A 20608-nucleotide genomic window follows, 5' to 3' on the forward strand; every position below is an offset into this window, starting at 1 on the left:
GAGATTTCCATGCGGCGTAACCCAGCAAGCCGGGTCCAGACCCTCGATGGAGGGGGGGGCCTGGGAGGGGGGATGGTGTGATGGCCTGGGATTCCGATTCTGAGAGCGAACCGGAGGAATCCCAGCCGGCACAGGAGTCCCTGCCTCCAGGGCCAGCTGAACTGGGGCAAGGCCTAGATTCTGAGGAGCCTGCACCTGTGCCAGACCCTCAGGAGCAGGCACCAGGTGGATCCATTCTGGCCCCAGAGGTGCTTGAGGACTCAGTGTCCACAGGTGAGCTTCCCCCGGGACCCAGTAACCCTTCGGCCTCTCCTGAACTGCAGAGGCTTAGGGCAGAGAGGCGAAGGGAACTGGTTTCTCCCAGGAGGAGTGCTCGCCTTAAGGCCAGGAGAGGCGGGGCTTCTGGGGGCCGGGACCGCCCCTGGCCTTAGAGAAGATAAAGGCCAGTCAGCCCGGTCCCAGGTTGCGGAAGCAACGTCGTTATTGAAGAGCTGTTTCGGCCAGCATCCAGTCCTGTTCCTCCAGTGTTCCTGTTCCCCGCCCGGCTTCCTGCTTCTGACCTTCCAGCGTTCCTGTTCCCCGCCCGGCTCCCTGTTTCCGATCTTCGAGTGTCCCTGTCCCTGCCCGGCTCCCTGTTTCGGACCTCGCCTCGCACCTTGTGGACTATTACCAGGCTAGTGACTCAGGACTGAACTTTGACTACGTTAACAGTAACCTTCCCCCCGGGACCAGCACATCAAGAAAGCCACATTGAACCCAAATTTCTGTAAAATCTATCAGCCAGTCACCAATACACTATTCCTAGTTGTGATGCATTCAAATGCCCCCTAAGCTTGGTGCCCGGTGTGGTGGATCCAGTAGTACTAACCTAAATCCACCTCTGAAGTCACACTCCAATAGCAATGGATCTCTTTGAACAGCAAAATCAGAGATACAGCTGAAATTACTATTAAAGAACATTTTTAAATCAATCAATATAAAGAAATAAATGTCATTTAAAATGTGGCCCATATAATTGAATGGATATGAGCATTATACAGTATAGAAAGAAATAGATAGAAAGAAATAGAAAGAAATGAACTCGAAGAGAAGATACAAAAAATAATAATACAGCTGGATTGGAAAGTATGGAAAGACTGAGAGGAGGGAGAAAAAAGTAAGTGATAAATTACCTGAAATAATAGGATAGCTCAGTCAGGTAGAGCATGAGACTCTTTATCTCAGGGTCATGGGTTTGAGCCTCATGTTGGGCAAAAGATTCCTACATTGCAGGGGTTCCACGTGGTCCCTTCCAGCTCTAAAATACTATGATTCTATGATGTGACAAAGCGACATGTGGAATATAGAATCAGCATGATGAGGAGAAACCAAAAACAACAACATGCCAAACCAAGTCAAACCAAACTAATAAGCAAATATAAAGTGTAATACATAGAAGAAAGACTATATACATCTAGGGAGTCCTAGGCTCATTGCCTGTAACTGATTACCACTTCTTCAATGTTAGTTATGAGTAGGGAAATCTTTGAATTCTTGGTTCACTTTGATTGATAAATAAATAAGACAAAAATATCAAAAGTAACTATTAGCCTAAGACTAGAAATAGTGCTTAAGCATGTTTTGTTACAAGGTTTAGATCTTAACAGTTGAGTAGCAAAGCATTCATAAGTCCAAAATTTGATCAGTGACATTTAAGCTGAATAGCCAGCAAGTATAAGGCAAATTGTTTTCAATGGTAGGAAGATGTTTGATTAGAACATACTAGGCTTTTATACAGTTTCCTCAGATTATAGCATTATATCATACTGTTCTTCATGGCTTCCTAAGAATTAAATTTGTACAAGTTAGGTAAAGGTAAAGGTACCCCTGCCCGTACGGGCCAGTCGTATCCGACTCAAGGGTTGTGTGCCCATCTCACTTAAGAGGCCGGGGGCCAGCGCTGTCCGGAGACACTTCCGGGTCAAGTGGCTAGCGTGACGAAGCTGCTCCGGCGAGTCTGCACCAGCGCAGCACACGGAAACGCCGTTTACCTTCCTTGCTATAAAGCGGTACCTATTTATCTACTTGCACTTAAGGGTGCTTTCAAACTGCTAGGTGGGCAGGAGCTGGGACTGAAAGACTGGAGCTCACCCCGCTGCAAGGATTTGAACCGCCCACCATGCGATCGGCAAGCCCTAGGCAAGCCCTAGGCAAGCCCTAGCACCACCCGCGTCCCTTGTACAAGTTACGCAAAGGTAATTGTGAATTATATCTTAAGGACATGTTTCTCTTAGATGTAAAAAGAAAGTTAGCATGAAGGTGTCAGAGAAGGTAAAAGAACAAAGGAAGTACAGAATGTTGGCAGTTTTGATTTCAGCAATGCTGTTTTTCTTGTGTTTTCCCTCTGAAGTTAGCTTATTGTGGTTTCTTATTAAGCTGGTTGTGAAAAAGCTACCATCCCTTTAAGAAGCTGTTAGCTCCGTATGTAGGCAGAACATCCCATTGATGAGCTTAAAAGAGATTCTGGCTGATGGGGTGTGGGTCTTCTGCAATGCAATTGCCATGTCTGAATAAACAAAGCCTTGGATAGACCTTTACTCTAACCAGAGGATGGAAACTTGTGTTTCTTCCACTAAAACAGTATGTGCATCTGAAAATCTACATCAAGGAGTTTACACTAAAGGGAACCTGACCCTCAGATAAAAATATATCATACCCTTTCATTCAATGGGGAAAGGAACGATATGGTGGCAATAAAATTAAATCACAGGTGGAAAGATAGAATTGTGTGTGAAAAATGATGATGATGATGGTGATGATAACAATAGCGATAATTTAATTCAGAATTTTTATTGCAACTTGAGATTATAACTGAAAATTCATGGTAGATCTGGGGAATTTGTTATTTATGGTAATAACTATGTGAAAATTTGAATTTGTCGTTGGAAATACAGTATTATCATACATGTAGAAACACAAAACGTAAGCATACCTGTAAATCAACTTTCCGCCCATATTACTTCTAAGCACAAATACAACTTAGCATCACTGTTAATGCCCCCAACAATAATTCTTACTTTATGTTTATGAAACTAGCACTTCAATATACCTAGAACCGGATTTTTTCAAATGGGAGGAAATGACTCGTTGCTGTATTATATTAACATATTGTCCAGTAAACTTCTCATGACCATAAATAATTGATATTGCTCTTATTGGCCTTTTAATGCTTCATCACTTTTTCACCTCCTGCTGTATAGCCTAGAGGAGAACTTCTCCAAAAATTACTGCTCCCCGCATAAAAACGGGGGGGGGGGGCGCCCTTTGCGTAGACGTGTGCAGCCCCTGGATCTGGAGCGGCTCCATCAGCATAGGCTTGGCTTCGCCTTCCCTACCTCAGTCAGTTGTCCAATCCCGGCTGCGGGAGCATTGCCAAGGAGACCAGGCCAGGTAGGGGAGGGACCGTGTGGGCCATGGGGGGAAGCGACGCTGCACGTGGCCTAACCCCTTCCCCCACCAGGCCTGGCGGCCCCAGGGTGCGGCAGGTGGTGTCGGGGGGGGGGGTCCCTGGGTCACTCCCCAGGGCCTCGTAGAAAAATGCTGACTTAGCATATTGCACAAATTACAGACAATCATTTGAAACAGACAATGGCTAATGAATTGAGTAAGATTCATAACCAATGGCAATTAACCACTATTTTAAAGTGTAATTCACAGTTTGTACACACCAAGATGTGTAAATCTGTTACATTTTTATCCTGATATTTTTTACAAAAGCACTCAATAGAGAAGACTTGAAAAGTTGAAAAAGTTAGCACATATATTTGGTTTGAAAAAATGGCTCAATTTAATATCTTTGTATGCATAAATCTCCAAACAATTAATTTCCTAGATATTCCTCCTTATTAGCTGGTCCTTTGTGTTCAAGGAAGGCCTCAAGATAATTATATAGCATTTCGGGGCAAAGATGCAACCTAGTAACCCAGCACTAGAGGACAAAATGGAGAAGATCTCCACAGCCACCATGTATTTTCCTTTTGTGCTTAAATAAGAAGGAACAAAAGACAACCAAACACTGCAAAAGACCAACATGCTGAAAGTGATGAACTTGGCTTCATTGAAACTATCTGGCAACTTCCTGGCCTGAAAAGCCACAATGAAGCTGACAGAGGCCAGAAATCCTAAGTACCCCAGAACACAATAAAACAGAGTCACAGACCCTTCATTGCATTCCAGTATGATTTCTTCAGTCAGAGAATGCATATCAAAATGTGGAAATGGAGGAGCAGTACATAACCAAACAGCACATATAATGGCTTGAATAGTGGAGCAGCCAAGAAGAACAGAACTGGCCAATCTTTTCCCCACCCATTTTCTCATCCTGGATCCTGGCTTGGTGGCCATGAAAGCCAAAACCACAGTAATGGTTTTTGCTAAAATGCAGGAGACAGCCACTGAGAATATGATGCCAAACGCTGTTTGTCTTAAATAGCAGGTCACTATGTTAGGTCGGCCAATGAATAGCAAGGAGCACAGGAAGCAAAGCAGTAGAGAGATGAGAAGAGAGTAGGTGATTTCCTGATTGTTGGCTTTGACGATTGGGGTGTCCTTGTTCTTAATGAAAATCCCCAGCACTGCAGCTGTGATTAGAGAAGAAAACAAAATAAAGAAGGCTAAAGTAGTCCCCAAGAGCTCCGTGAAAGAGAGAAAGTTAAGGGTCTTAGGAAGGCAGTTATCTTTGTTCTTGTTTGAGAATTGACCTTCTGGGCATTGGAAACAGTTGTCCATATCTGAAAATGGGACAAAGTTTGTATCAATCACTTATTAATCAAATTCAGCATAGAACTGTCTGATTAAATAAGAGTAAATGGGAATACTTTCTGAAAGTTTCTTCCTCTACATTGGTACCATTGCTCTTTTGGTCTCAGAATATCTAGCTGGGATTAAGCAAGCTAGATCATTTCAGCATTCATCTTTCTCTCTCTCTCTCTCTCTCTCTCTCTCTCTCTCTCTCTCTATCAGAGTAGACATTTCTTGTTGTATTTTCATTTATATAAAAATATTTTGATATTTCTTAGGTAAAAGAATAACAAGACTCTGCAACCATACATGTGGGAGGTGTATACATTGAGAAATCAATGTATAACTACACTGATGGTGTGAATACACTATGGTTGAAGCACAAATCTCTGTCTTCCAGAGATTTCAACTACACCCATGATATGAATGTTCTGTATCAAAATGTACATCAAAAACACATGCATCATTCGACTTGAAATAAGAGAAAAGCATGGCAATGGTGATGAAATTTGGCAGTATACCAAACACATTATCTGGACTTGATAGAAAATGTTACGGATCTATGTCAGAACTAGACAATTGTCATCCCCGTTCTGTTTTAGGGAACTAGAAAAAGGGGATTCAATGTGCAATCCATCATTTAGGTCACTATGTCTTCTACCATTCTCGTCTGAAATCTTTCCATCCGGACATGGAGTGCAATCATAACAACAAAATGGCTCCCCCTCCTTCTTTTTTCTGCTGTAGCCTGGATGACAGTGGTCATTACATCTGGCAAGTGGCACCACCTATCCATTAAAAATGAAGAGAAATAAATTGATGTACCTTTACAAACACACACACACACACACACACACACACACAAAATGCTGCTGTTGAGAACATTGGGTCCCATGGTAATGCAGGACCAGTGAAGAGAACAGAGCAAGGATACAGGACACTAGAAAAAACCAGCTTACATTTTTTATATCAAATTCTGTTCCTAATTATGTTTGGTTGTGTCTAAGAAAACTCCTAACATAGAACTAAGAATGGCCAGGATATCGCACCAGGACTTTATTATACAAAAAAAATCTGCTCACTAGGAAAATGACGCTTGGAAGTTGATGCCTTGTTCATTTTTTTCATTTTGTCAAGATAATACAGTAGGGCAGCAGTTTTACATTTACCTTCTCTTGCACTGACTTACATTTATTTATTACAATGTTTTAAAATTTGGATTGGCCTTTATACTTTTTAAATAACGAGGTGTTGATATATATGGGCAATATATAACTGAATTAATAAGAGAGAAAATAATCATTTAGTCAACCAGTCTGCTATATGATTTAGTCCCCCATATATGTTACTGAGAATAATAATATATCAGTGTAAGAAGAATTATCAAGGCTCATTGTTGGAACTCTTCCCATTTAGCACTTGCTCTTACGTTTTCTGTATACATATGAATAAGTAGACAGATAGATTGACTCTCCTACTGAATGGAATCACCTGGCATGGTTCTTTATTGTGCCTCTTACTAATTTAAGTTTTATCTTATTTCTATATTTGGATCCCACCTGGTTAAATATTCTGTGCCATGTGATAGCCTTTTCATTCACTGTGAATTTCTGATCCGGTAAAGCCTGTGGATCCATCCCTCCTACTTTCACTCGTAAAAACGATTTGTTTGGGAAAAGTACCCAGTTTACAATATCAAATCCAGATACTAATTCACCATTCTCATCAAATGACACTCTGTCACCAGCACTGTTGTTAAAGGAGATACTTCGCAAGAACGAGTGAAGCTGGAATGAAAAAAAGTGCAAGTCAAAAAATTTAAAAAGAGGGACTTCTGGCGAGGCAAGATAGTGAGTGCCATAGCCGCACTGAACTCCTAGGGACCACCAGAACCAACCAAGCTGCTTGTCTGGTCCCCACACCACCTTCACCATCACAGCAATGAAAAGGGAGCCCAGGGAGCCCAAAATGACAAGTGAAGAGGCAGCACAGAGCCTCACACACCCACACCCCGACAATCTTGATCCCACCAGGACCAAGAGAGCCCCAATGAAATTCCTGGACTGGAGGCCTCCAACTTACTGCTGCTGCCATCACCAACACCACCACTGCCAAGTGAGAATGGCAGGAGGGGACCGTGAAAGTCAGGGAGGCTGTGAGGAAATGTGCAGCCTAGCCCAGGCCTGACACCAAGCCAATATCCTTGGTAACTGGACTGGGGCCCAGTGAGGAACCACATTCTGGGGACCACCCTAGGGAAAGACAAATGCGGCACAGGCCCTCCCCTGCCAGCGGAGATGTGCAGACAGGTACAACCCCCCCATATTTTCTTTTAATTTTTAATTTTAATTTCATTTATTATCAGTATTTTCAAAACCCTTTGAAGAAGTGTAATGGTGGTGCCCATGTAGGAGACCTGTTATATACACAAGCCCCTATTTATTTAATTAATCTCATTAAAGAATTTATATGATTACAATACAATAAAAAACAATGGGAAGATGGCATAGGCTATGAAATTAATGCCACTCAGTAGACTATAATGTGGTCTAAACCTCCCTTATCAGTGAAAAAAAAGAACTCACTATGAAACTCACTTACAGAAGGTACTGAACACCACAGAAACTGGCCCTGATACACCCAGGAACCTCACAAAAATGCTGAAGAGGCTAAACTTCCACAGGCATACACCTCCACATGTGGTGGGAATGCCCCCAAACCCAACTCTTCTGGACAACAGTCATACAAGAAATACTGTATTTTTCGTTCCATAAGATGCACCTGAACATAACACGCACCTAGTTTTTAGAGGAGGAAAGGGGAAAAGCCCCAGTTTTTTGAGGATCAGCTCAAAGTTGTTGAGCTGACTTTGCAAAGGGGAAAAAATCCTGTTTTTATAGGGTTAAACTCACGGTTTTGCAGCTTCTTTAGGAAAGGAAAAGGAGTTATTTCTACAGTTTCCAGACATATAATCTAATCAGCCAATCACATGTCGCTGGGGAAACAAACAGCCTCTGTCTGCAGAACATTCAACAATGGAGGCCTGGGCAAGGGGGCGGGGCCAGAAAGGGAGCCAGGGATCGACCACACATTCGCTCCATAAGACGCACAGATATTTCCCCTTACTTTTTAAGCGGGAAAAAGTGCATCTTATGGAGCGAAAAATACAGTAAGCAAAATGACTAAACAGGTACTAGAAGTTACCCCAGAACAAGCCCTACTGAACATCTTCCAAAATAACAATTCCCACCAGTGCACCAATGGGACCAATGGGACCAATGGGGAGGTGTCATTGGGGTGCTATTTTTATTTTGATTAAATATATTGTGGCTTTTATGTTGATCTTTTCTGTGAACCTCGGGGTTTAGGGAAGTATATATGCCTTCCTTGTCTTCTGATGTAAATGGAGAGGACATAGTGAAATAACTGTTTCTTTTTGCAAAATTTTTCATTTTCTGCATATAAGTGGCACTTATAAAATTAATCACATCCAGCATATTTAAGCAGTAAAATATTATACTTAACAACACCAAGTGATTATATGTAAAGTCAAAAAAATTACAAACAAAAAAGAAAGATACTTGTGTGGGACTATTATAAAAAAGAAAAACCAATGCTCCAAATCCATAGTAGGCTAATACTTTATTAGGCGATCATGTTTTGCAACATTTTAGTTGGCCTAATGAATATATTGCCCTAATATGAATTATATAACATAATAATTATGTGTCTCTATAATAGGGTAGAAAAGTTTGTTTGTTCCAAATAAATAAACCAGCAGTTTTTTCCTGTTTTCTTTTAACTCTGGAATTCTATCCACCTTTTGTATTATTAATAAAAAATTACAAGGAGAAAAGAAGTCACATGAGTGGGCAAAGTATTCAAGGAACACAGGACATTGTTAGCAGATATGTGCACACAGCTTTCAAAGAAATTAACTTTGGATGAGAAACACTACCTGCCAAGGTTGTACTTTTACTAGACTCACTCTACCTCTGTTTGGCATGGCTCTGTGTTTCTGCCTGGCTGAGTACATCTTATGTAAACTATGTCCTATGGCATGAACTGCATTGTAGATGGTGTAGCTTTGGCCAGTCATACTCATCTCAAAGAGTGTCCCAGGGAGGCTCTCCAAATTCTCTTCACCACTACAGGCATTATTATTATTTTCCATGCCATCCATAGAATCAGAATATAAGCAGTTGAATGCCTTTTCCCAGAAGAGCAAAATAAACCCATCTTCATTTTTTGATTTAGGATGAACAGTTTGCAGGAATTTTCTGAACCCCCTCACTTCATTTAAGTGTATTGCAAAAGTGAAGGCACCATCAAAGACTTGCATATCCATCTCCATCTCCATCTGTATTGTGTCTGCTGAGAAATCCCATTGGGCTGTCATGATCCACACTTTCCCCATAGCTAATGGTAGAATAGACTCCTGTGCTGCATATGCATATATTTTAATTAACAAAAAAGAGATAGTAATAGTTTCTGCATTTACAACCAACACTTGAACACTGGCATTTGATAGATAAATAGCTTCGTCTAAGATGGAATCAAAGGAAGTAAGTGTATCTGCTGCTTGAGAGGTGGCTGGAATTTTTCCCTTGAGGGCTATACAGATTCCATGTTTCAAAAGTATTGAAATCAATGTCTGGAAAAACTTGTCTCCATTATCATCGTCCATTGTGAGGATTCCAACCCACGTCCATTTAAAATGCAAAAGAAGCTGAGCTATCCCTTCATACTGATATTCTTCATTGGGCACCATCCGGTAGAATGAAGGGAGATGGGTTTTAACATCAGTCACTGGAGAAATTACACAATAGGCAATCTAAGTAAAAAGACATGCAAATTTCAGTAAAATGTCAGGAAAGTCTTTTTTTCAAGAGTTCATTGGGTGAGTGGGGGGTGACATAAGATACTCCTGAAAAGTCATAATGGAGAAAACAAATGTCTTCAAACTATATAGCAGGGACTTGCCACTGACCATCATTTGATACAATACAATAAGCTTTATTGTAATTGTCCCATACAGAACAATGAAATTGAAAAAATCTACATCAGACATTCAAAAACCAACAAGCCTCCTATCCCAGTTATCCCAGCTATTACCAAGTTGTAATTTACTGCTTGTACCATTTGCATCTCGAGGCCCCAAGACCCATACCCAAAATAAATACACACGGACACTTATATTAGTTTAAGTTTTTGGGCAAAGTTTTGGCCACAACTTTATTGAAATACAATCATGTGAGCGCTATTGGCTTAGGCATTGACTCCCCACTATAACTGATTCCACCTCTCAGGGTGATCATCCAATGGGGTAAACCAAACGAGGGAGCTAGGTCGATGAGGACCAACCTAAGCTCACCCCAAGGTTTCTGTGGCCCTAGCCCCTCAAGCAGACTTCGGACGAGATCGAGGATGCCCAGATTCCTTTAACGGAATACCCAGTTCCCGTAGGGGCAGGTGATGGCCGCACCTCCCCTCCCCACAATCCAACTGAGCCAATGCCTAACCGCCACCTTACAAGTTGTGACGATTTGGCAAGGGGTAGGCGAAAACCAAATGGCTAAAGCCAATCTGCCAAATGGAAAAATTCCTACCCAGCCCCTGTTCCAAAACAGGCGACCGAAACCAAAGTAAGGCCAAGCAACTGTACCTAAACTAGGGAGGGTGGGCGGGTGTTCAACAGTGCGAAGCAAGTGCCCCTCCTTGCGTCGCACTGCCGTTTTTAAAGCCCCTGGGATCACACCACTCACTGGCTATTGGCTAAAATTGCCTGGTGTGATCCCAGGGGAATGGCCAGGACTTCTTGCTCCTCCCCCCCTATTTTAACCCTATCAGGTGAGCTCTTGGGTCCCGCACGCAACCAGGACCGTCTATTATGAGGATCCCATTTCTTTGGTTGCTAGTATTTTATTGTATATTTTATTTAAATGAACAAAGAAGACTTCATTAATTAGATCATTTAGTCAGTTGCTTGGTTTCTTCTTCTATCTCTGACTACCCATTCTATGCCAGAGACACTGAAATGAGGTGTCACAATTGCCAGTGGGAGATGCTCTGGCCCAGCTGCAAGACATACCCTTGAGTGGTGGCAATTCCATTTGTAGCTGTTTAATTGTTTAATGGGATTAATTGTTCGCTTTTCCTCTTGCATGAATAGGGGGCCAATTACACAGTTGTGTTAACTACACATTCATTGTTTGCTGACTGACGCTTTCTTTCCAAAAAGAACAAAAGAAAAACTGAAAAGGCCAATAGTAGAAAGGTAAATATTATCTCTAATAATAATAATAATAATAATAATAATAATAATAATAATAATAGGTATTATTTATATCCCACCCATCTGGCTGGGTCTCAATGTGGGAAAGCTGCATAGCCAATCCAAATATTTTACCTGTGGAATCTTGTAGATGCCTAAAAGAGTAGCCACGTAAAGGGAGATTTCAGAGTCGAGTCCTCCAATGACGGCCATCAGATTCTTCTGCTTATTGCATTTGAAGTTGGGGACTACAGTTTTATTACTGGAAAGAAGTTTCAGGGTGTTCTGATGAGTCATCCTTGCATTTGTATAACTGTCATAAATGTGGAAGCCAAGGCTGACATTTGGTAGAAGTTCAGGGTTCTCATTTATCTCCTTGACAGCAAATGCCAAGGACAAGATATGCTGGTAGTTCTTTGTCCTAGAACTGAAGAAAGAGTTAATTAAGGCAGATATATAGCTCTTCATCAGCCATCAGATTTTCAAACATTTGTTAGATTACATCTAATTGGAAGGAATATTAGGAAAGAATCCTGCCTGCTTTGTAAGTTAGCATTTTAATAACAAATTTACTAACAGCAGCTAGCACGGTAGTTGGAAAACTACCAGATGTTGGAAAACTTTGCAATTAATAAAGATTGATCACTTGTATAATATCTATGGATCCATTTCCCCTTTTTATTAATTGAAATATACTTGGAGTTGAGAGTGGATTTCATGCTCTTTATTCAGCTCATAGTGGTGAAGAGGAATGGAAGTTTCCCCACAATATCTGCTTTATATACATTATTTACACAATTGGCTGCACGTGATTGGCTAATTCCGGGATTCTCCTGTAGGCCAATCAGGTTGTGGATTCACTTCCACCTGGAGCTGGATTGGGTGTCTCCTGAGGACCAATCATACTGCTGCATTGTTCTAGGACCAATCAGACTGCTGCATTCTGAATCCTATTGTTCTAGGACCAATCAGACTACTGCATTTTGGATCCTATTCAACTCAGTACATAACACACACACACACACACACACACACACACACACACACACACCACTGTTCAGCCCCTATGGAAGATTTGTAATGCCACATAGGAAACCTGGCTTCGCATGAAACCAGAGTTGGATAGGGAAACAAAGCTGAAGGCAGGTTGCACAACAGCAGTGGCCCTGGCAAGGCAGCAAGAAGGGAGAAACACTGCAAGGGGGAAAGCAGTGGTTCAGACACTGGTAGAAGTTTCAATAAAGCAGGGTTGGGAGGAACTGCGAGGAAAATTGCCAAAGACATGGGTTTGAGTACTATGGAATATATGGGAGGTCCACATCAGTTATCTCTCACACACAAAGCTGCTGAGGAATGAAAAACAGAGAAGTCTGAGTGCAATGAGAAGGGAACACAGAAATAACTATCTGGTGATTTTAAAAGAAAGCAGAGGTTTCAGGAGACTGAACAGGGTTCAACATGGGGGGGGGGAGCGGCAGTTTAAAACAAAATGAGTCCAGTGAGAAGACAGCTTGGAAAAGTTCTGTTGCATTAGATTTTCAGTCTTAGCTTCTGTGTTCTACTCATATCTGCTATTTCTCCTGGCTAAAAGTGGTTGGTTTGATTTATTTATTTATTAAAAATCCCTCAGTTTATTAAAAATCCTACCACTTTTTTCTCAGCCTCACTTCACCTCCATTTCCTCAAACTTCTTTAGCTGAAAAAAGCAGCTTCTCCTCCCCTCAAACACAAACCTGGTTTTGAAGACGAAGGTGAGAATCAGTGCAAAGTAGGGCTACATTACAGAAGATAGAAGTGGCTTCAGAAATGCAACTGGAAAGGGGAAATGAGAGGGGGAAACCCTGTGTGTTAACATGGAGAAGATAGCCGGGGTTTGTTGAGTAGATCAAGCATCTGCGAAGCCTTACTTCTTGATATATGTGTATAACATACCCAGAATTCATTAAGGACATTTTTAAACCACTTTTTTCAAGGAGTAATAGTTATGACCTCGCCTGAAGTATGCAGAGAAAACATACTCCTTACATAAGTTTTAGTTCTTCCAGAAACACGTTTGTGGGATGTACCCTGAATGATAGTTCATCAGATAAGTAGCCATACTGAGTAACCATAAATCCAATTGTTAGGTCCCCTGACTGATAATATTGATGTGGGAAGTGGGGGGAATCAGCCATGGTATGCCTAACAGCATGTGACTCACAGTCAGTCTGAGGGAGTTGCGGAAACAAGAGAAGCAGAGGCAATAGAAACAACCCCGTCATCTTGAGCCACATATTCATGCAGAATGCCCAGCATCAATCCAAAATAAACGTCCAGTCTGTTCAGTGGCTCTGGACCCTTTCTGATGAAGGCAATCTCACACAGATCAGTCTGACAGCTGTCACCCTGCCTTTACGCCACCCAACACCCCAGCACTGAGTATTCAATATCTACTTTCAGAGTTTCAGAGACTGTGGTAACTGTGAATGTGCTGCTGAAGAAAGCCACATTGAACCCAACTTTCTGTAAAATCTATCAGCCAGTCATCAATTCACTATTTCTAGTTGTGATGCATTCCAATGCCCCCTAAGCTTATTGCCCAGTGTGGTAGATCCAGTAGTACTAACCTAAATCCACCTCTGAAGTCACACTCCAATAGCAATGGATCTCTTTGAACAGCAAAATCAGAGATACAGCTGAAATTACTATTAAATAACATTTTTTAAATCAATGAATATAAATAAATAAATGTCATTTAAAATGTGGCCCATATAATTAAATGGATATGAGCATTATGCAGTATGTTTCTTTGGTTGAGAAAAATAATGGGGAGAAATCTTGGGTGTTTTAGGGAATAAAATAGAAATAGAAAGAAATGAACTAAAGGGAAGATACAAAAAATAATAATATGTCTGGATTGGAAAGTATGGAAAGACTGAGAGGAGGGAGAAAAAAGTAAGTGATAAATTACCTGAAATAATAGGATAGCTTAGTCAGGTAGAGCATGAGACTCTTTATCTCAGGGTCATGGGTTTGAGCCTCATGTTGGGCAAAAGATTCCTACATTGCAGGGTTTCCACGTGGTCCCTTCCAGCTCTAAAATACTATGATTCTATGATGTGACAAAGCGACATGTGGAATATAGAATCAGCATGATGAGGAGAAACCAAAAACAACAACATGCCAAACCAAGTCAAACCAAAATAACAAGCAAATATAAAGTGTAATACATAGAAGAAAGACTATATACATCTAGGGAGTCCTAGGCTCATTGCCTGTAACTGATTACCACTTCTTCAATGTTAGTTATGAGTAGGGAAATCTTTGAATTCTTGGTTCACTTTGATTGATAAATAAATAGGACATAAATATCAAAAGTAATTATTAGCCTAGAACAAGAAATAGTGCTTAAGCATGTTTTGTTACAAAGTTTAGATCTTAACAGTTGAGTAGCAAAGCATTCATAAGTCCAAAGTTCGATCAGTGATATTTAAGCTGAATAGCCAGCAAGTATAAGGCAAATTGGGACGCGGGTGGCGCTGTGGGTAAAAGCCTCAGCGCCTAGGGCTTGCCGATCGAAAGGTCGGCATTTCGAATCCCCGCGGCGGGGTGCGCTCCTGTTGTTTGGTCCCAGCGCCTGCCAACCTAGCAGTTCGAAAGCAGCCCCGGGTGCAAGTAGATAAATAGGGACCGCTTACTAGCGGGAAGGTAATCAGCGTTTCCGTGTGCGGCTCTGGCTTGCCAGTTGCAGTTTGTCATGCTGGCCACATGACCCGGAAGTGTCTCTGGACAGCGCTGGCCCCTGGCCTCTTGAGTGAGATGGGCGCACAACCCCAGAGTCGGACACGACTGGCCCGTACGGGCAGGGGTACCTTTACCTTTTTATAAGGCAAATTGTTTTTGATGGTAGGAAGCTGTTTTGATTAGAACATACTAGGCTTTTCTACAGTTTCCTCAGATTATAGCATTATATCATACTGTTCTTCATGCCTTCCTAAGAATTAAATTTGTACAAGTTACTCAAAGGTAATTATGAATTTGCTTTGGACCTACATATGTGTTTACAACAGGGAGAAGGAACCTATGGTTCTCTAGATGTGGATGGGCTCAAACTCCCATCAGCCGCAGACAGTTTGTCAGTCATCAGGGACTATGGGAATTGTAGTCTGGAGGGCCACAAATTCGCTCCCCATCCCTAGTCTACAACTACAATACGATACAATATGATATGATACAATATCTTTATTGTCATTGTCCCATATAGAACAATGAAATTGAAAATCTATGTAAGGCATTCAAAAACCCCTAAAAACTCTGAAACCCCATTTTAAAATACAATATACTATAGAGACTCCTTATGCTGCGTTTAGAACCAGAATTGCATTTGCGTAGAAACTGTTTCTCAGGTGGCTAGTCCTGGTCTTTATAACCCTATACCTTCTTCCAGAAGGCAGAAGCTGAAAGGGATCATTTCCAGGGTGCGTACTATCCTGCGCTATCTCTGTAGCTTTCTTATGGCACCTGACAGCATAGATTTGATCTAAGGTGGGAAGAGTGCACCCAATTATTCTCTCTGCATTCTTTACAACCCTGGACAGCATTTTTTTCCCCTGGCCGTACAGCTCCCAAAACACACAAACAGACCATAAGTTAATACACTCTCCACATTACAGTGGTAAAATGCCATCAACAGGTCCTTTGAGAGATTGTTTTTCCAGAGGATTCTCCGAAAATATAACCTCTGCTGTGCTCTCTTCATCAGGTCTTTGCTGTTTTCTCCCCAGGTTAGGTCATCTCTCAACTCCATTCCCAGAAATCGAAACACCAAGACCTGTTCCACACACTTCCCCTCAATAATAAATGGCTGAATATTCAATTTACATTTCCTAAAGGCCACAATAATCTCTTTTGTTTTCTTTAAGTTAAGGAGTAAAGTTGTTTTTCCTGCACCACTCCCCCAACTGCTCAATTTCCTTCCTATAGGCCGCCTCCCCCTCTCCAGCTGTGATTAAACCAACCACCATTGTATCATCTGCATTCCCTTCCATTACCTTTTCCTTAGTACTTATGATCTGACACAACACATGCAGAGGGAAAAAACATCCTTACGCAAATTCTTTCAGTTCATCTAGAAATTTTGTTGTGGGGTGTTCACTAAATGATATTTCTCCAAATATGCAGCCATACTGAGTAACAATTGCTCCAATGATTAGCTCACCTATCTCATAATATTGATATGGGAGCTGGAAACGATCTACCACAGCACACATAACTGCATGTAGCTCACACTCAGTTTGAGGTACATGCAGTAACAATATGAGAAGAGGCAAAAGAAATACCACAATCATTGTGAGATACTTTGTTATGCAGAATGCCTAGGTTCAATCTGTTATACACCACAAACCTTTTCAAAGACTATAAAAAATTTGATAAAGGGAAACTCACAGACACTTAATATTAGCTTTCAGAGTGTTAATTATTGTGCTTGTGATTTCACAAAAATCCATGTGGGAATTGGCAAGATGAATGATGACATTTAGCAATTTGTGATAATGAAAGTGTTCAAAGTTATCTCCCACAAGTATTGCAGTTTGTAAGACATCACTCATTGGCGGGAAATGGAAGGATTTTTTTAAAAAAGTAAATTTAAGGGAAATATTGTAATCTGGTTTTGGAGGGTTTTATGATGTTTTATGTCTGTTATTGTTTATTGTTTGTAAACAACTTATGGATTCATACAAGATGGGTGACACCTAGCTTGAGAGCAGTACATGTGAAAAGGATCTAGGAGTCTTGGTTGACCACAAACTTGACATGAGTCAACAGTGTGACGTGGCAGCTAAGAAAGCCAATGCAATTCTGGGCTGCATCAATAGGAGTATAGCATCTAGATCAATGGAAGTAATAGTGCCACTGTATTCTGCTCTGGTCAGACCTCACCTGGAGTACTGTGTCCAGTTCTGGGCACCACAGTTCAAGAAGGACACTGACAAACTGGAACGTGTCCAGAGGAGGGCAACCAAAATGGTCAAAGGCCTGGAAACGATGCCTTATGAGGAACGGCTAAGGGAGCTGGGCATGTTTAGCCTGGAGAAGAGGAGGTTAAGGGGTGATATGATAGCCATGTTCAAATATATAAAAGGATGTCATATAGAGGAGGGAGAAAGGTTGTTTTCTGCTGCTCCAGAGAAGCGGACACGGAGCAATGGATCCAAACTACAAGAAAGAAGATTCCACCTAAACATTAGGAAGAACTTCCTGACAGTAAGAGCTGTTTGACAGTGGAATTTGCTGCCAAGGAGTGTGGTGGACCTTCTTTGGAGGTCTTTAAGCAGAGGCTTGACAACCATATGTCAGGAGTGCTCTGATGGTGTTTCCTGCTTGGCAGGGGGTTGGACTCGATGGCCCTTGTGGTCTATTCCAACTCTATGATTCTATGATCCCTGTCCAAAAATTTTGTAGTATCCTGGTGTGATGCTTTGTTGTTTGCTTCTTGACCTTGCCAAGGAATCACTGTATTTGGGACCAGGAAGGAATTTTATCTCCCAACAAATTGACCGGTCTTGTGGTTTTTGACTCCTTCACAGCTTTCATCACAACTTCAATGGTTAGGCATTAACTAGAATTCATGATATTTAATTGGAAGAATTGTATATGCCTTCCCCTTCCAGGAATTGGGGTTTTTCATTAAAAGGATCCATGGAAAAGTGTTTTGTCCATAAGCCCCAAAACAGTGGTTTTGGTGGGCTGCTACTATTTGATATAATTCCTAGGGCAATTCTGTCCCAGAAGTGACCCCCCCTGAGAAGCAGTCAGCAGACGTGCTATGTAGATATAATCAACCAATGCCTGAGTCAAAACCACTTACACAAGTAACCAATAAAGATTTGGCCTGTTTTGATTCAATAATGTAGTCCTATGTATTCAGTAAAAACACTGGGAGGCAATGATAGGAAGCCTTACTGTATCTGAACATGCAATATATGCCACAAAACTCTTCATTCATACCTATGGACAAGAGAGAACATTACCCTCAGAGAAAAATGTATACCCCACTCTTCCATTTAAGGGGAGTAGGCAGATTTGGAATATCAGACTAAATAAGAAAAGAAATATAGAATATTGAGGGTCACAGAAGCGTGTTTCTTGAAAAGGCCAAGTTATTTAACATGTTTTCAGGGGTACTTTTGAATAGTCATTTCAATGCAATAATACATAAAAAGCAAAACAATTTAATTCCTAGGTATTTCTACATATAAGCTGCTCTCTGCTGTTCAACGAAGGCCTCAGGATAATTATGTAGCATTTGGGGGCAAAGATACAACCCAGTAACCCAGCACTGGAGGCCAAGATGGAGAAGATCTCCACAGCCACCATGTATTTCCCCTTTGTGCTCAGGTAAGAAGGAACAAAGGACAACCAAACACTGCAAAATACGAGCATGCTGAAAGTGATGAACTTGGCTTCATTGAAGCTATCTGGCAACTTTCTGGCCTGAAAAGCGACTGCGAAGCTAACAATGGCAAGAAATCCCAAGTATCCCAGGACACAAGAAAACACAATGACTGATCCTTCACTGCATTCCACTATGATTTCTTCCGTGAGAGAATACATGTCCAAATGTGGAAATGGAGGAGCAGTGCATAGCCACACAACACAAATAATAGCTTCAATAATGGAGCAGCTAAATACAACAGAATTGGCCAGACTTTTCCCCACCCATTTCCTCATCCTTGATCCTGGCTTGGTGGCCATGAAAGCCAGGACCACAGTGACAGTTTTTGCCAAAACACAAGAAACAGCCACTGAGAAGATGATTCCAAAGGCAGTTTGTCGTAAACAGCAGGTCACTGTTTGAGGGCAGCCAATGAATAGCAAAGAGCAGAGGAAAGAGAGCAAGAGGGAGATGAGTAGAGTGTAGGTGAGATTCCGATTGTTGGCTTTGACAATGGGAGTGTCCTTGTGCTTGATGAAAATTTCTAGCACCAAAGCTGTGATTACAGAAGAAGACAAAATCAAAAAGGTTAAAATGATTCCCAAAGGTTCTGTGAAAGACAGAAAGTTTAGGACTTTAGGAAGACATTGATCTCTATTGCTGTTTGGAAATTGGCTGTTGGGACATTGGAAACAGTAATCCATATCTGGAAAATGAAGCAAATTTTCTGTTAGTTCCTCACTATTCAGTGGAAGACAGCCTTTGCTGTGTTCAATGCAATACAGGGATGGGTACTTCACTATTATTATTTCAAAAAACACTTTGTAAGCAAACTAATTTTGACACACACACACACCCAGTGGCGTAGCGTGGGTTGTCAGCACCCGGGGAAGGCAAATAATTTGCGCCCCCTAACCCATGGATTTGTGCCCCCTAACCCGTGGATTTGTGCCCCCTAACCTGTGGATTTGCCCTAACCCCAGATGTTGCGCCCGGTGCGGCCGGCCCCCCCTGCACCCCCCACGCTACGCCACTGCACACACCCTTAACACTGGTTTCATATTAAAGAGAGTGCCTTGAAAACTCATATGGGAACATAAAGACTTTGGGGACTGGAGGACTAGGAATGGTTAAGTCAGTCTATTTCCAATCCTCATCACTTTATCATGTGTGTTTCCCAAAAGATTATTTTGTGTGTCTTCAGAAATCACCATATATTTATAAAATAAGAGCTGTATAACAATGTGCATTTCAATTATCCTTGAAAAGTCCTAGTCTTTAAAAATACTTCCCCCACCCTCAAATACATATTTTCATGTATATTTTGTTATATTTTTCAGCCAAGGTCTGCTGCTGAAGATAGTGGAAGTTTAAAAGCTGATGAATAACAGCCCAATGAACAGCCCAATGATGATGAAATATAACCCAATCTTTGGAGTCTTCCCAAAGTGAGACAACTCTGTTTTAAAGCAGTCCAAACAAAAGTGGACCCTTCTGCTGGTGTGAAGTTTTGCTTTATTTTAGTCCAAGTTTATTTTTCATTTTTGAAACATCTACTGTCAAATGCTACATAAAAGTACAATACAAGGAAGTGGGGAGCAGAGGGGGTGTAGTTATATGACTCAGAGATCTACGTTTCAGCCATGGAATGAGTTTTCCAGAATTCAGAAATTCCTTAGACAATACCATTACATAACCTTGCTAAGTGTTCTCTTTCCACAAGAGATAGCAAAGATTATAATAGCTTGTGCTTTATAAAAACAGGTTTATGGAGTCATGTCTATCTTGTGTAACATGTATGGAATCTGCCTCATAACTTGATGATCATAATCTGTTTTCTGTTTTGTAGAGCTGAAACAATATGAGAAGAGTAAATCTGAAAGTAAATCTATTGAAAGATGCAGTGCATTACTTATACCAATAGACATTGTGTGCCCTTACCCATTTGGTTTGAAATCTTCCCATATGGGCATGGAGTACAATCATAGCAACAAAATGGCTCCCCTTCCTTCTTTTTTCTGCTGTATCCTGGATAGCAGTAGTCATTACACACTGCAAGGGGCTGTGCCTATTGATAAAAAGAGGAGAAAAACAAATTGCTGTTGTATTCAAGTACTCTGTGGTGGTGTAAAGAAATTTGT

At 41.3% G+C, this 20608-nt stretch overlaps 1 protein-coding gene and 1 pseudogene across 1 annotated transcript; both read right to left on the minus strand.

The window, feature by feature from the left end:
• Positions 1–3867: 3867 nt before the first annotated feature.
• On the minus strand, positions 3868–13227 carry LOC114583142 (vomeronasal type-2 receptor 26-like; annotated as a pseudogene).
• A 5044-nt stretch (positions 13228–18271) lies between these two features.
• On the minus strand, positions 18272–20529 carry LOC114583141 (vomeronasal type-2 receptor 26-like). Its single transcript, XM_028704488.2, has 2 exons — positions 20409–20529; positions 18272–19173 (listed from the first exon to the last, which is right to left on the minus strand). Exons 1-2 carry the CDS (start codon positions 20410–20412, stop codon positions 18272–18274), a joined length of 906 nt encoding a protein of 301 aa, XP_028560321.2. The 5' UTR covers positions 20413–20529.
• Between the last annotated feature and the right edge of the window lie 79 nt (positions 20530–20608).

The sequence above is a fragment of the Podarcis muralis genome, chromosome 13 (assembly GCF_964188315.1).
Source record: "Podarcis muralis chromosome 13, rPodMur119.hap1.1, whole genome shotgun sequence".
Lineage (NCBI taxonomy): Eukaryota > Metazoa > Chordata > Lepidosauria > Squamata > Lacertidae > Podarcis > Podarcis muralis.